Source organism: Piliocolobus tephrosceles, chromosome 9, assembly GCF_002776525.5.
Source record: "Piliocolobus tephrosceles isolate RC106 chromosome 9, ASM277652v3, whole genome shotgun sequence".
NCBI classification, from domain to species: domain Eukaryota; kingdom Metazoa; phylum Chordata; class Mammalia; order Primates; family Cercopithecidae; genus Piliocolobus; species Piliocolobus tephrosceles.
The window spans coordinates 29,739,458-29,753,422 of NC_045442.1; the positions used below are offsets into that span (position 1 = coordinate 29,739,458).

Consider the following 13,965-nt stretch of genomic DNA (forward strand, 5'->3'; position numbering starts at 1 on the left):
AAAAAAAAAAAAAAAAAAAAAAAAAAAACAAAATAATATGTATGGAATAATTATGTATTTGTTAAGGTATTAAAAATCCAAATGACTGAAGCTGGTATAGGAGTTGTGAGCATGCGTGCATTGCTGACAACGTTGTCTAAAACAGAAGGGTTTGATCAGTTTATTCTGGCAAGCATTCTGACAGTATGTAATGAACTGTAAACCAGTTTGTAATTTTTTATCCAGTAATAATCTCTAATGAAAGACCCCCAAAACACAAGATACTTTTTCTAGAAGGTTTAATTATTCATCATCACAAATAGCTTATGTTTAATTATTTCCTATAAATATGGAATTGTGCTAAGTGCAGAATGTAAGTATTCAATTAGATCATGCACAACAACTCTGTGTATGAGGTAGACTCTACTGTTACCTCCATTTCATAATTGAGGAAACTGAAATGTAAGAGTAGAAAGGAAACTGAGGCACAGTGAGGTGAAGCAGGTTAAGCAGCCTGTCCAAGGTTACACAGCTAGTAGGAGGTAAACTGAGATTCATGTCAGGTCTTTCTGACTCCAATAGCCAAATGCCGATGGCTAAGCTGTACTGCCCCTATATAGTGCTAGTGAAAAAAAACCAAAGTAAAAAATTATAAAACTGTACCTATAATCCCAGCTACTCAAGAGACTAAGGTGGGAGGATCACTTGAGGCCAGGAGTTCAATTCCAGCCTGGGCAACATAGCAAGACCCCATCTCTAATAAACATAAAATGCTTGGCTGTGTAGCTTCTTTGGATACATATGTGTATTTGAAATTATGCTAGACAGAAAACAGAACACACAGTCTTTTACACCCACCAGCTGTAACTGGGAAATGTGAGTATCTTCCTGGGGCAGGCAGCAGAGAGTAAGGGATAAGTGGGATGGCTCTGGAGCTAGAGACTGCCTGGGTTCAAACCCCAGCCTTGTCTCTAACTAGCTGTTTTATTTTGGGCAAGTTGCTTGACCTCTCTGTGACTCAGTTTCCTCATCTCTAAAATGGGGCTAATAAGCAGGAGTGGTTGTGAGGACTAAATGTGCTAATACATTGTAAAGTCCTTAGAACAGCACCTGTAGTTCCCAGACATTGTGACAATTCTTCTTAATACAATTTGGAAGTAAAATAGTGATAGAAGTTATTTAGAATTGAGTGTACATTGGGTTTTTTCCATCATGAAGTTGCTCAAGTTTATAGTTTTAAGTGGTGACAGAGAGAAAGTGTGAGTGCGTGTGTGTGTGTGTGTGTGTGTGTGTGTGTGTGTGTTTGAGAGAGAGACAGAGAGATTAGCCTAGTTTCCCAACAGGGATGAGAGGGGAGAAATTGGGATGTTGAGCACTCAGGTGGGACGAGTCTCCTCACAAGGACATTTGAAAGGCTGTTTAAAGCTATTGCTACCACGCCTAGCTGAACTCATTGTACAGAATTCGTCTCAAGGCCATACAGTGCCCCTTGACTGCACTGGCGATGCAGGGCAGGAAAGAAGGCCCTGGAGCCTGTCGGACCTTGCCCTCTGGACCTCAGTCTAGACTCCATTCCCTTCACCCTACTCTTGAATAATTACAGTTTATACCTTTTTCTCAGTGGAAGACTCCAAAAGGTTATGTGGATTTCCAGCAGTAGAACAATTACTCAGAAGTAGAATAAATAAGCATATTGTGTTGGTCTTACCCTAAAACTGTCTCAGAGGTGTGGTAGAGTGATTGTGGTATAACTTTTTCTCTTTCCCTCTGGCTCTAAACAACTACAGCTGCTCCAAGTGCAGCAAGAGAGCTCAGCTTAACCTCGCAACTTAAGAAGCTACAAGAGACCATTGAGCGGAGAACAAAGATAGAGATTGGGGACACGATCCGAGTCAGAGGCGGTATCCGCACATACAGAGAAGAGCGAGAGATTCATGCCACCGCTTACTGTAAGCACAAGATAGTTCTACCAAATTGGTGGTTTTTCTGGATGTGCATTCAGTAAACCTCTTGTTCAGCTGGAAGTCAAACTTTCAAAAAGTTCAGTTAAGATATAACTCTATTTAATGAGTGAATTACATTGTTTAACATGCTTTGTTTAGAAAATGAGCATTTCTTAATTTTATTTTGAAGAGAGCTAATTATAAGTTGGGAAAGATAATGAATTATTTACTTTATATATGGTTGGCAAGTTTATTTGGATGACATAATAGAGTTTCCAAAGCACTGTCAAGTTCAGAATGTCAATGCATTAGGACAGAATATGAACATTCTTCAAAATAATGGAAATTTTTAAATTTTTTCTTTATTTTTTTTTCTTTTTTCGAGACAGGGTCTCACACTATTGCCCAGGCTGTAATGCAGTGGCACAGTCACAGCTCACTGCAACCTCAAATTCCTGGGCTCAGGAGATTCTCCCACCTCAGCCTTCTGAGTAGCCGGAACTACAGGCATGCGCCACCACACCCAGCTAATTTTTTATAGAGATGGGATTTCGCCATGTTGCCCAGGCTGGTATCAAACTCCTGAGCTCAAGAGATCTGCCTACCTCAGCCTCCCAGAGTGCTGGGATTACAGCCGTGTGCCACTGTGCCTGGCCAGAAATTTCTTGAACACCATTAAATCCATTAACTTGAAATGAAAACAGCTAATCAGAAATATGACAGTTCCCCATCATCTTCTCTTTGCACTGTGCTAGCTGGTTTTCAGTTGGAAATCTCAAGGACAACCCCTGCTGTCCACCAGAGGAGGAGATGAATCAATACATTGATGTGCTTTCCTGGTTCCTTGGCCCTGGCCAAGCCCATGACACTTAGGGCATCGCATTCCCTCATGCAGGATGACTGGGAGCCATTTAATGCATCTAGACTGTGATCCCTGGGCACTCACAAGGAAGAAGGCCTACTCAGCACCTCATTTACTGTTGTCCTAGCAGCAGTTTGGGCCTGGGAAAGAACTGACTTTGCAATTTCTGTGGCATCTTTTTTCTGGTCACTTGTTAGATAAAGTGGACGACCCAGTGTGGAACATTCAAATTGCAAGGATGCTTGAGCTGCCCACTATCTACAGGAAAGTTTATGACCAGCCTTTTCGCAGCTCAGCCCTAGAGAAAGAAGAGGCACTAAGGTAAGTGGTGCCTTATCACTGCTGAGCACGTGACCACGGCAGGAAAGCGAAGCAGTGGGAGCGCAGATGCTGGGGTCGGTCTGGGTTCAAATCCCGAATCATCCACCTACACACTGTGGAGCTCTGAGCAAGCCCTCTAACCCGCTCTGTGCTTCAATTTCCTCTACTGTAATGTGAAGAGAATAATAGCACAGATGTCCTAGGGTGGTTGTGAGGAAATTATGTGTGTAATTGGAGTCACTGAAGGAGGAGTGGAGGCAGGAGCAGAGAAAAACACTTTGAAGAAATAATAATGCCTGACATTTTTCCAAGTTTGATAAAAACTTTAAACTCACAGATCTAGGAAGCTTAATGAACTCCAAGGCAAGAAACCTGAAGAAAACTGTAGCAAGTCACCTCATAATCAAAATATGATACCATAGCATGTCATAATCAAAAACCTGTTCAAAAAAAACCTACACCAGTCATTCTCAACCAGGGATGATTTTACTTTTTTATATGGGAGGAAAACAACCTAGGAGGAGTGAGAGTGTGTGGATATTTGCTAATGCATGCATAAAAGAACTCTGAGAGGAGACACAGAGAACCCGTAACAGCAGCTCCCTGGGGGGTGGGGACCGAAGGATAGAACAGGAAGGGGATAGAAAGGAGACTTCACTGCTTATCCGTTAATGTTTTTTAACATGAATATATTATCTATTCAAAAAACTGTGTTAAAAGTGCAACTATAGACTCATAGAAAAAGTGAAAATTCTCCATTTTCCTGTCTTCACTTTCCTGCCTCAGCACCATTCCCCAGAGATTACCGATGTTCATAAACCAATGTGTGTCTTTTTAAATTAGTTTCTTCTGTGCTTACACAAGCGTGAATATTCACCCATAGATTTTGTGGGTTTCCTTTTGTTTTTTTATAAAAAAGGACCATACCTTACATGCTGTTTTGCAGTTTGACTTTTTTTCTCCTAATCTGTCATGAATATCTTAGTTCCTGTAGTTCTGCCTCATCATTTTAAACAACCACATAATGTTCACTGTATGAATTACTCTTTGTATGAAAAACAAACCCCAATATAGTGTTGCATTTTCTAGCTAACTTTCTGTTTTTTATGCACCAAAAAGGAACAAAGGTGATGGCTTTCTGCAGAGCTCTTTAATACTTTCCCTCTGCAGCAATCCAGGCGCCCTGGACCTCCCCAGTCTCACGAGTTTGCTGAGTGAAAAAGCCAAAGAATTCCTCATGGAGAACAGAGTGCAGAGCTTTTACCAGCAGGAGCTGGAAATGGTGGAGTCTTTGCTGTGCCTTGCCAATCAGCCTGTGATTCACAGTGCCTGCTCTGACCAAGTGAGTGCAGCATGCCCGCGTGAGAATTCTGGTTCCCTGCCCTAGATCTGCAACTGCAGGTGTGGGCGAAAGTGACTGTGGCATGAAGATTTACATAGTTGACCCAGGGAACAGAGGGGATGGTTCTGTCACACATTGTTTCTATTCTGGAAAGGTCATTGACCACTAAGAACTTGAAATGAGGCATAAGGCTGGACCTGCCCCTACCCCTTCCTTATTTTATTATTATTATTTTTTTTCGGAGACACAATCTCACTCTGTCGCCCAGGTTGGTGATTCTCCTGCCTCGCAAGTAGCTGGGACCACAGGCGTGTGCCATCATGCCTGGCTAACTGAGATAACTTTTTCTAAGAGGAATAAAAAATTAAAAAATAGAAAATTCTTAAGTGTTCTTTGAAATTTTACTCATAAATGACACTGAATACAACTTGGTCTTTATTTAAACTCCTAAAACACAATGGGTTAGTCTTGTTCTGCAAAAGACAGAGCAAGTCATTAAAAACCATGGTTCAAGTTCAAGAATCATTTTGCTGATCAATAAATCATCTTGGATGGATAATTACCTCCTCTTATCTACTTCGCTGTCACTTGGCTTCTGCTGAGATTAAACATCCATCTCAATTAATACTAACAACCTAGTTCTATGGACCTTAGACTATTATTATTTTTTCTACTCAAATATTAAGTATAATAAGACGAAGAAAGGAGGGGCTGGGTGCAGTGGCTCACGCCTGTAATCCCAGTATTTTGGGAGGTCAAGGTGGGCAGATCACTTGAAGCCAGGAGTTCGAGATCAGCGTGGCCAAAATGGTGAAATCTTGTTTCTACTAAAAATACAAAAATGAGACAGGGTCTCACTCTGGGTGACCCTGACCCCTGACTGTCACCCAGAGTGAGACCCTGTCCCAAGAAGAAAAAGAAAAAAGAGAAAGTTATCTCCATGTTTTTACTCCTAGTGTTACTTGGGTAACTTGTTTGGTTGCTTGGTGTTGACGTATTGCTTGGAATTAAGAATTATTTGAGACATTGGTTTTAGGCTTTCCCTTTCATTACAGGTCTTAGGTTTGTTGTTATTGTAACATGACTCGTTTATTTATTTTCTTTATCCCACCAGGGAATGATCTCAGCTTAAATGTCCCTTCTTGCCCTCCCTGGCCGTCTAGCTGCTCTGATTGCCACATGGCCCCTCACTCTTACACCCTGTTTTTGTATCTGACATCACTGGTCTGTCTTTGTTTGCCTGCCTGTTCCTCCATCAGAATTTAAGTTCTGTGAGAGCAGAGGCCTTGTCTGTCTTATTCTTTGCTGTCTACCCGGGGCCTAGAACAGGGCTGGCATAAAGCAGATTCTCAGTAAGTATTTGCTGATTGAAGGAATGAATGATTTTTAAAAATTCAAATTGTCCCACAAAGTGTAAAGGTAAAGGTCAATTTCTTTCCCATCCTCCCTCTCACTCCCTTTCCCCTAAGACAAGCACCAGTACTAGTCTCTGGAATATCCTTCTGAGATAGTCTGTGCTTACATGTACTCTAAGTCATTGTAACCCCTTCTGTTTTACACAGATGTTAGCATGGCGTAGTATACTATGAGACACCTCACTTTTCATTGACGTGTGTGTTACAGATTCTTTCCTAGCCGTACATATAGGTTGGCCCCTACAGTCTTTTGTCACATGTACCATCATGTATGTGACCAATCTCTCTGTTCCTGGACTGTTTAGATGTTTTCTAATCTCTTGCCATTACCAACAAGGCTGCTGTGGACACCCTTGCTAGGTAACGTAAGTTGTTCTTGATTTTGGTGGAACAGATACTGAGTCACATCCTGACCTCCTGGGCATGACCACTGCTTCTCAGTTTTGTTTGTGGTCCTAATTATTTCTTCTGGGCAACAGCCTGATGTGCCCAGTGACCCATGGTTTCATACGGGGAGATGAGGGATATCGTTTCAGAAAACACCAAGGTGGAAAGGGTCACGACTGGCTGCTTTGTTCTTTGCCAAGGCTGCTTCAAACAGTTGCAGCGCTCCAGCTGTCGGCTGACAGCAAGATTGACCTTCTTCCCACTTAATCATTTAGAGGCAGCTCAAAGCCAAATTGACCTCCTAGGACTGCGGATGGTTCTATCAGCATGTTTGGAAAGAAATTTTAAAGCTTAGCGAAGACCATATTTTTCATGTGAAGCCAGCTCTTCCGTGATAGCTATAATTAAGTAAAGAGAGAGACTTAAGGACTCTTTGAGGACTAAAAGACTCCTCCATTCAAAATGATCTGTGGAGAACCTTTGGCATATCTTTTTGAAAATGCTTACAGCAGAAACTTGTGTCTGCCTAGTGCTATATGTTTAAAAAGAATTGAATACGGTACTATATTTGTTTTGTCTTTGGAAACTCTTTTTTCTATCAATTATGAATTAGTCCCCCACATTGCTCTGGTTGGGGGAGGTCAGTGTGATTAAATTGAGTTCTGTTTAATAGATTCCTAGGAGACTAAAGGTGCTTTACAATGAGAGTGAAACCCTAGATCCTTTGGCACTTTTCTGTTGTCATACAGATGAAAGCTTAACAAAAACAAATCATTGTGATGGTGTTATAGTTTAGAGGCAGAGAGAGAGCAGGCTTGAATGTTTCCTCCTTTTTTTCATAGTGGTCCTTCTTAGCAAATCCAGAAACATGATAAGCAGGGCCTGCAAAACCATTGTTTCTTTGACAGCTGGATGACTGCTGAGTTTGTTTGGGAATGAAGACTATATATATTTCAGGGATCCACCCAGTTCCTGACCTGAGATGAGGAGAGGCTTGGTAAGGCTCAGTACGTTTAGCTAGTCACTGTTTTTTTTTGTTTTTTGTCTGTGAGCAATTTCGGTTTCCTAAATCTGATGAGTCTGTCATTGCTCTTTTGAAAAAGACAAGAAAGACACAGATCCCAGCCCAGGAAAAGCTGCTGGCTGGAAGAGACGATTAGTGGCTTTACTTACCCTTGAGACTATGGTCTTCATAACTAGGCCAGGGAAATATGTCCCAAGGTCAGCTGAGGCAAATGTTTTTGGAAAGGAAGCTTCAAGTATTGTTTATATTTACAGAGAGACATTTCTGTTGAGTCCTCCTTGCTCACAGCTGAAACTGTGTTTTTAATCTCCCAGGCCCAGCATTCTCTCTTCCTGCTACTTGATCTTACTGAAATCTGGGAGGGGGAACTAGACTTTTTATATGGTTTTGGGATAACCAAAAGTCATTTTTAAAGACAAGAATAATCATGTAACAATCATCTCTAGTTAGTTTCCAATTTATTTCTATCTTGCTAAGAGATGTAATAAACCGAACCCTTAGGATCTTCACGTTAAATTGACTAAAGAATATAGATCTCCTTAGAATTATAAAGATTAAGTAGTTTTGAAGGTTTGCAAAGGAGTCTGTATCGCGCTGATGGTGCATCCCCTAAGAGCACTCAGGTATGAAATTAAAAGCAGTTTTGCCCTAAGCCTCTGTGAATAAAAAGATGTGTGGCTGAGGATTGCTAGGTGAGGTGTTTATTCTAAACACACCCAGAGAGCTTTTCTGCCTGTGGGAGTTGTCAAATATTTCTCAGCCTTATTCTCCCTTCAGAATGGAAGCTGTCCTAACCTGGAATGTTTGTCAGTTTGGGGGCCCTAATGATGAGGTTCTCCAGTTTGTTCTTTTAAGGAAAAACTTACGCTGTTAATTCAATTAGAGTGTTAGGCTGTTATCGTTAGCCCAGGAGAGTACATTTGTGAAACATCACCAGGATTTATTAGAGTAACAAAAAGCCTGTTTGGGAGGCCTCTTCTAGAAAGAGAAGGTTTCTCTGGGATGGACCTGTGAACACTTGGGACTCTGTGGAGGTTCTTCCCTCTCCCCTTGAGAAAGTGTCATTAGCAAATCTCAGCCACGCTTTTTCAGCATCTCTGGGTACTGCCCCACATAGCCTTTGTAAGTACCTTTCAATAGAGGTAGGACTTGGCCTTCAAATGCTTTACTGGGAGCTTTGCCACATTTGTTTAGAACTCTGATCTTTTCAATATCTTGACAAATTTCTGTCACATTGAAAGTGGATCTGTAGGCCAGGCGCGGTGGCTCACACCTGTAATCCCAGCACGTTGGGAGTCCCAGCTGGGTGGATCATGAGGTCAGGAGATCAAGAACATCCTGGCTAACATGGTGAAAGCCCGTCTCTACTAAAAATACAAAAAATTAGCCGGGCGTAGTGGCGGACGCCTGTAGTCCCAGCTACTCAGGAGACTGAGGCAGGAGAAGGGCGTGAACCCGGGAGGTGGAGCTTGCAGTGAGCTGAGATCGCGCCACTGCACTCCAGCCTGGGTGACAGAGTGAGACTCCATCTCAAAAAAAAAAAAAAGAATCTGTACTTTGAAGGGCAATTGTTGTTCGCCATTTTCTTTGTTTTAGGAAGGAGCGGAAAATCCCCAATGATACACACTCTAGTCTAATGTGTATTTGTTTCCATTCGTCTCACATTTACTTTATCAGTCACCTAACATGTGCTAGGGAGTAGGTGGCCAAGATGAAACAAAGTCCCTGACTCAAGAAGCACCCGATCTGGTCAAGCATGGGGGGACTAGCTGATAGCCTAGCTTCCCCAGGGATAAGAAGCAGGATGACCTGGATGACCCTCTCCAGGCAAACTTGTCTCTAGAGAAGGGAAGAAACACTGAAAGTGAGAGGGAGAGCTGACAGCAGCAGAGGTCCCTTCCAGGTGGGGACTGTGCTTCACCAGGACTGCTGTCTACCTTCAGCCTTGTGGGCTCCCCTTGGTGGATCTCTGCACAGCCTCTATTCTCCTCCATTTAAAATAATGAGGCTATTTAATACTTCATGCTGGAGTCCCCAAATTATTCCAACTTACATAAAAATCTTTGAAGTCCCTAGGAAGAGATTGTTACAGCCTCAATTTTAATGGAAAAGGGGGCTAATATATATATACAGTGTTTTGGTTTTGTATACAAAATAAGTCAAAGATTGTCCAACAGTGAGGGTAACTTTTCGTATTCTGCACTACAGAGTGAGTTCATTTAAAAAAAAAAAATCACAACTAAGGTATGGAACAGTTATGAAAGGTGACCTACCAGGGCACACTTCTCAGTCCTCCTTAAATGCCATCCTGCTACGGTGGTACATACCAGGATCTTTTTGACTCAGCAATTAAAAGGCCTGTTGGACAAATTCATGAACCAGTTGGTCCAGGGAGTTGCTCTCAGGTGCTGTAAGGTGAGACTTATTTCTTTTCTTTTTTTCTTTTTCCTCTCTACACAGGTGAATTTTAAGAAGGACACCACTTCCAAGGCAATTCATAGTATATTTAAGAATGCTATACAACTGCTGCAGGAAAAAGGACTTGTTTTCCAGAAAGATGATGGTTTTGATAACCTATACTATGTAAGACATTTACAACTTAACTTTTTTCCTTCGTAGCTTCAATTACAAATATATTTATTACTTACGAATAACCACCTAATTATTATTAAAAATCATTGAGGAGGTACATAAAATCAGAAGTCAAAGTTGGCCCTTATCCTTCCCCAAGGTATCTCTTTTAATAATAGTTGACCTATGAACCACACAAGTTTGAACTGTGTGGGTCCACTTATATGCAAACTTTTTCAGCCAAATGCAGATGGAAAGTACAGTATTTGCAGATGTGAAACCCACATATGAGGAGAGCTAACTTTTCGTACATGCAGGTTTCACAGAGCCAACTTCAGGACTTGAGTGTGTGTGGATTTTGGTAAACCTGAGGGTCCTGGAACTGATCCACCGAGTATACCGAGAGACAACCGTATATCCTTCTAGACATTTATCTGTACATTTACAAATGCACACATATAAATATATGCTCCTGTGGCTTTTTAATTGTTTCAAATCCCTGGCTTATGCAAGAGCCTTTTCGTTTTATAAAAAATGTCATCCGCCGGGCGCGGTGGCTCAAGCCTGTAATCCCAGCACTTTGGGAGGCCGAGACAGGTGGATCACGAGGTCAGGAGATCGAGACCATCCTGGCTAACACGGTGAAACCCCGTCTCTCCTAAAAATACAAAAACTAGCCAGGCGAGGTGGCGGGCGCCTGTAGTCCCAGCTACTCGGGAGGCTGAGGCAGGAGAATGGCGTAAACCCGGGAGGCGGAGCTTGCAGTGAGCTGAGATCCGGCCACTGCACTCCAGCCTGGGCGACAGAGCGAGACTCCGCCTCAAAAAAAAAAAAAAAAAAAATGTCATCATCTTCGAAATCAACATTTCTCAATCTGAACACTATTCGGGCTAGGTGATTGAGTGTCGTGGGAGCTGTCCTGTGCATTGCAGGATATTTAGCAGTATCCCTGACCTTCACCTACTGGAGACCAGTAGCAGCACCTCAATTGTGACAACCAAAAATGTCCCTGGACATTGCCAAATGTCTCCTGGGATCACTGAGACTTGCTACTCTAAATAATGCTCCACACCCTTTTTGGTACCAAAATAACACGTCACAGGCACCTTTCCACATTAGTAGTTATAAATCTACCTCATTATTTTTAACATCCTCAGGGTATTCCATACTGTGGGTACCTGTCGTGTATTTTTTAGCCATTCCTTTTTGATGGATGCTTAGGGTATTTCTAAGTTTTGCTGTCACAAATAGTGTTGCAGTGGCTACTTTTGCACAACTGTGTTTGTGAACTCATGTCAGTATTTCTGTAAGACTGACTCTTAAAAGAAGAGCTGCTGGAGCAGAGGGCATGGCCATTTAAGCTTTTGATTGACACAGTGTGATGGACCTACCTGAAGGCTGTACCAGTTGACTCCCAGCAGGAGTATGGGTGCTTGTTTGCCTCACTCTTTCCAAGTTAAAAGTTCGCCTTTTTCTGCATACCTTTAATATTGGAGGAGCTAAGCTGGAACTGGGCCTTCTCAGGACCACTGACATCAGTGGTGTGGACTTAGTTATGTGCAGCTCTCCCAGAGACTGATCAAATTCCAGAAGTCTCACTATTTACAGGCAAGATTCCTGAGGGGGAGCTTTTCTTAATATGACATTTCCTGATGTTGATTTACCCTAGTGACTCCCCACTTTAGAGGAATTTTAGAAATTACCAATACCATTTAAATAACTTTTGAAACAGGTATCCTGGTCTACATAAGGGCAAGTGCCTCCCACACCATCCCAGGATGGGAGTCCTGGCATGGGAAGGCCAGGTGGGAGTTAGTTGCTTCCTGGAAGCTGGAGAAGCTCATGGGGGCAGCTCACCTCGAGCCCCGCTCTGGGACACACATTTCCTCCCAGCCCTTCAGAGAGCAGCTCTTCCTGAGGAGCAGCAGTCCAGGGCAAGGCGTGGTGGGGCTGGGCACTTCCTTCTGTGAATCATTGTGATCAAGCACAAATAGATCTCTTTTCGCCATCTGTGACTTCACCCCTCCACTGCTTTGTAGTCACCTTTCTCCTGAAGCCCTGCCTTAGGGAAATGGTTAAAATAAGTCAACACTTCTGTTTGCCTAGTGCTTTCCTGCATTCAGCAGCTCTCACACATGACCTTGTTTAATCTTCGTCATAACCTCATGAGCTGAGAGAAGGCGGGTGTTCTCAGGATGCCCCCTCCAGTAAGGCAGGTCAGACAGGCATTCTTGAGCTGTCTTTAAGGAGGAAACTTACAGCTATTTGTTTGCATGTCTATTTTCTTTCTTCCTTTCTTCCTCTCCCTTTTTCTCTTTCTTTCTTTTCTTTCTCTTTCTCTCTTTTTTTGTTACTAGATTCACTGTGGAACACGAAGGTGAAACCCGTTGCATGCTGCTTCCCTCTTACCTGAGCTGATTGGAAAAGACTAAGTTGGCCAGGCGCAGTGGCTCACGCCTGTAATCCCAGCACTTTGGGAAGCTAAGTCCGGTAGATCACTTGAGGTCAGGCTTCGAGACCAGGCTGGTCAACATGGTGAAACCCTCATCTCTACTAAAAATACAAAAATTAGCTAGACGTGGTGGTGCACGCTTGTAATCCCAGCTACTCAGGAGGCTGAGGCAGGAGAATCACTTGAACCCAGGAGGCGGAGGTTGCAGTGAGCCAAGATCAGGCCACTGCACTCTAGCCTGGGCGATAAGAGTGAGATTCCGTCTCAAAAAAAAAAAAAAAAAATGGAAAAAGAAAAAGACTAAGTTATGTCTGCCTTTGAGAGCAGAATGTGTTTCGGTGGATAGACCTGCTTTACTCGCATGCTAGCTTGCCCTTGCAGGGTTTTTTGTTTTTGTTTTTTGTTTTTTTTTCTTATTTTTCCTTGTGGTTGGGAGAAGCAAGAAAACTGATATAACACAAGACAGGTGTCACGGCTCAGAAGAAGAGGTCATGGGGTGAAGATCGGAGGCCTTGATCACTGTGCCTTGCTCAAAACTATAACAACAAATAAGAGAAATGTGTTATGAGTGTTGAAGAAGAAAGTTAGTTGCTCCTTAAAAGTATGCAATTCCAGCTGTTTTTTGTTTTAACCTCATTGCCCCAGTGAACCAACTCCCAAGGACGTGTCCTCTGGGCAGAACTGGTTTGACACTAGGCCAAGTATCAAACACTACATTAATGGTGTAGGGATGATTGTTATGAAATCTTTAGAAGCTATCCTGAATACTAATTTGGGAGTCTGGATGACACAACTGCTGTGTTACCTAAGAACACTGTCTCTCTCAACTATTTTTCCTATTTAGGTAACCAGAGAAGACAAAGACCTGCACAGAAAGATCCACCAGATCATTCAGCAGGACTGCCAGAAACCAAATCGTAAGTGGCATATAATGTACAAGTGACACCCTGGTGCCCTGGAAGGGGATACTGTCTCCTGGGGAGCACTGGATGGAGAGTCAGGAAACCTGGGACTTTTCCCAGTAATGACTTGGAAAGGTGATAGTCAAAGTAGCTGCCCTCCCTGAGCCTCCATCTCCTCTCTAAAGGAGTGTTAGGCTAGCACAATTGTTGTGACCTTGGCTATACGTAAGATTCAGCCTTGGAGCTCTCTAAACGTTCAGAGCCCAGATTCTACCCTGGGGATTCTGTTTCTATAGAGGATGAGCTGGGAGCTAGACAGGGAATTCTGATACAGTGAGGTAAAGTCACCACACTAGGACGTTTTGATGTCATTCTGCTTCTCATGTTCTCTCTGATCTGTGCTATTTCCTATTTCATGCTTGCCCCTTTTCTTTGAACACAAACCTGACATTTCACTCTATTCTAACATCAAAGTCTTTCAGTGTTGGAAGGAATGGTTCTAGACATGACAGTTTATGAATGGTGTAATTCAGTCATCTTGGAAACTGATAATTTGCAAAAGAAATGGTTTAGAACATGGTTTTAGTAGAGTTAGTTCAGCCCCTAGTGGTTAGACTCTGAAACTGTAGCTAGTCTGACAAGGAACAATACCATTTCCACACTAGTTAGAAAGAGAAGAAAGCGTTAGTACCATCTTTAAATGCTATGTAAACTGACCGGTCTTAAAGGTGACTTTTCAAAGTCTAGCTTTTGCAAACACATACTAT

General features: G+C 42.5%; 1 protein-coding gene across 16 annotated transcripts in view; it reads left to right on the forward strand.

Annotated features, from left to right (window-relative positions):
- STN1 (STN1 subunit of CST complex) overlaps nucleotides 1–13,965 on the forward strand; it is a 68,591-nt gene that overhangs the window by 16,484 nt on the left and 38,142 nt on the right. For 14 of the 16 annotated variants that reach the window (XR_002730484.1, XR_002730487.2, XR_002730485.1 and 11 more), the window contains 5 exons: nucleotides 1,767–1,928; nucleotides 2,982–3,105; nucleotides 4,276–4,447; nucleotides 9,734–9,856; nucleotides 13,141–13,213. Coding sequence is in view for 12 of the 16 variants with exons in the window: in XM_023206573.2 (XP_023062341.1) it covers nucleotides 1,767–1,928; nucleotides 2,982–3,105; nucleotides 4,276–4,447; nucleotides 9,734–9,856; nucleotides 13,141–13,213 (654 nt within the window). In the remaining 4 variants the exon portion in view is untranslated. The remainder of the gene's footprint in view (nucleotides 1–1,766; nucleotides 1,929–2,981; nucleotides 3,106–4,275; nucleotides 4,448–9,733; nucleotides 9,857–13,140; nucleotides 13,214–13,965) is intronic. The other 2 variants (XM_023206576.2, XM_023206577.2) reach the window with 1 other exon arrangement.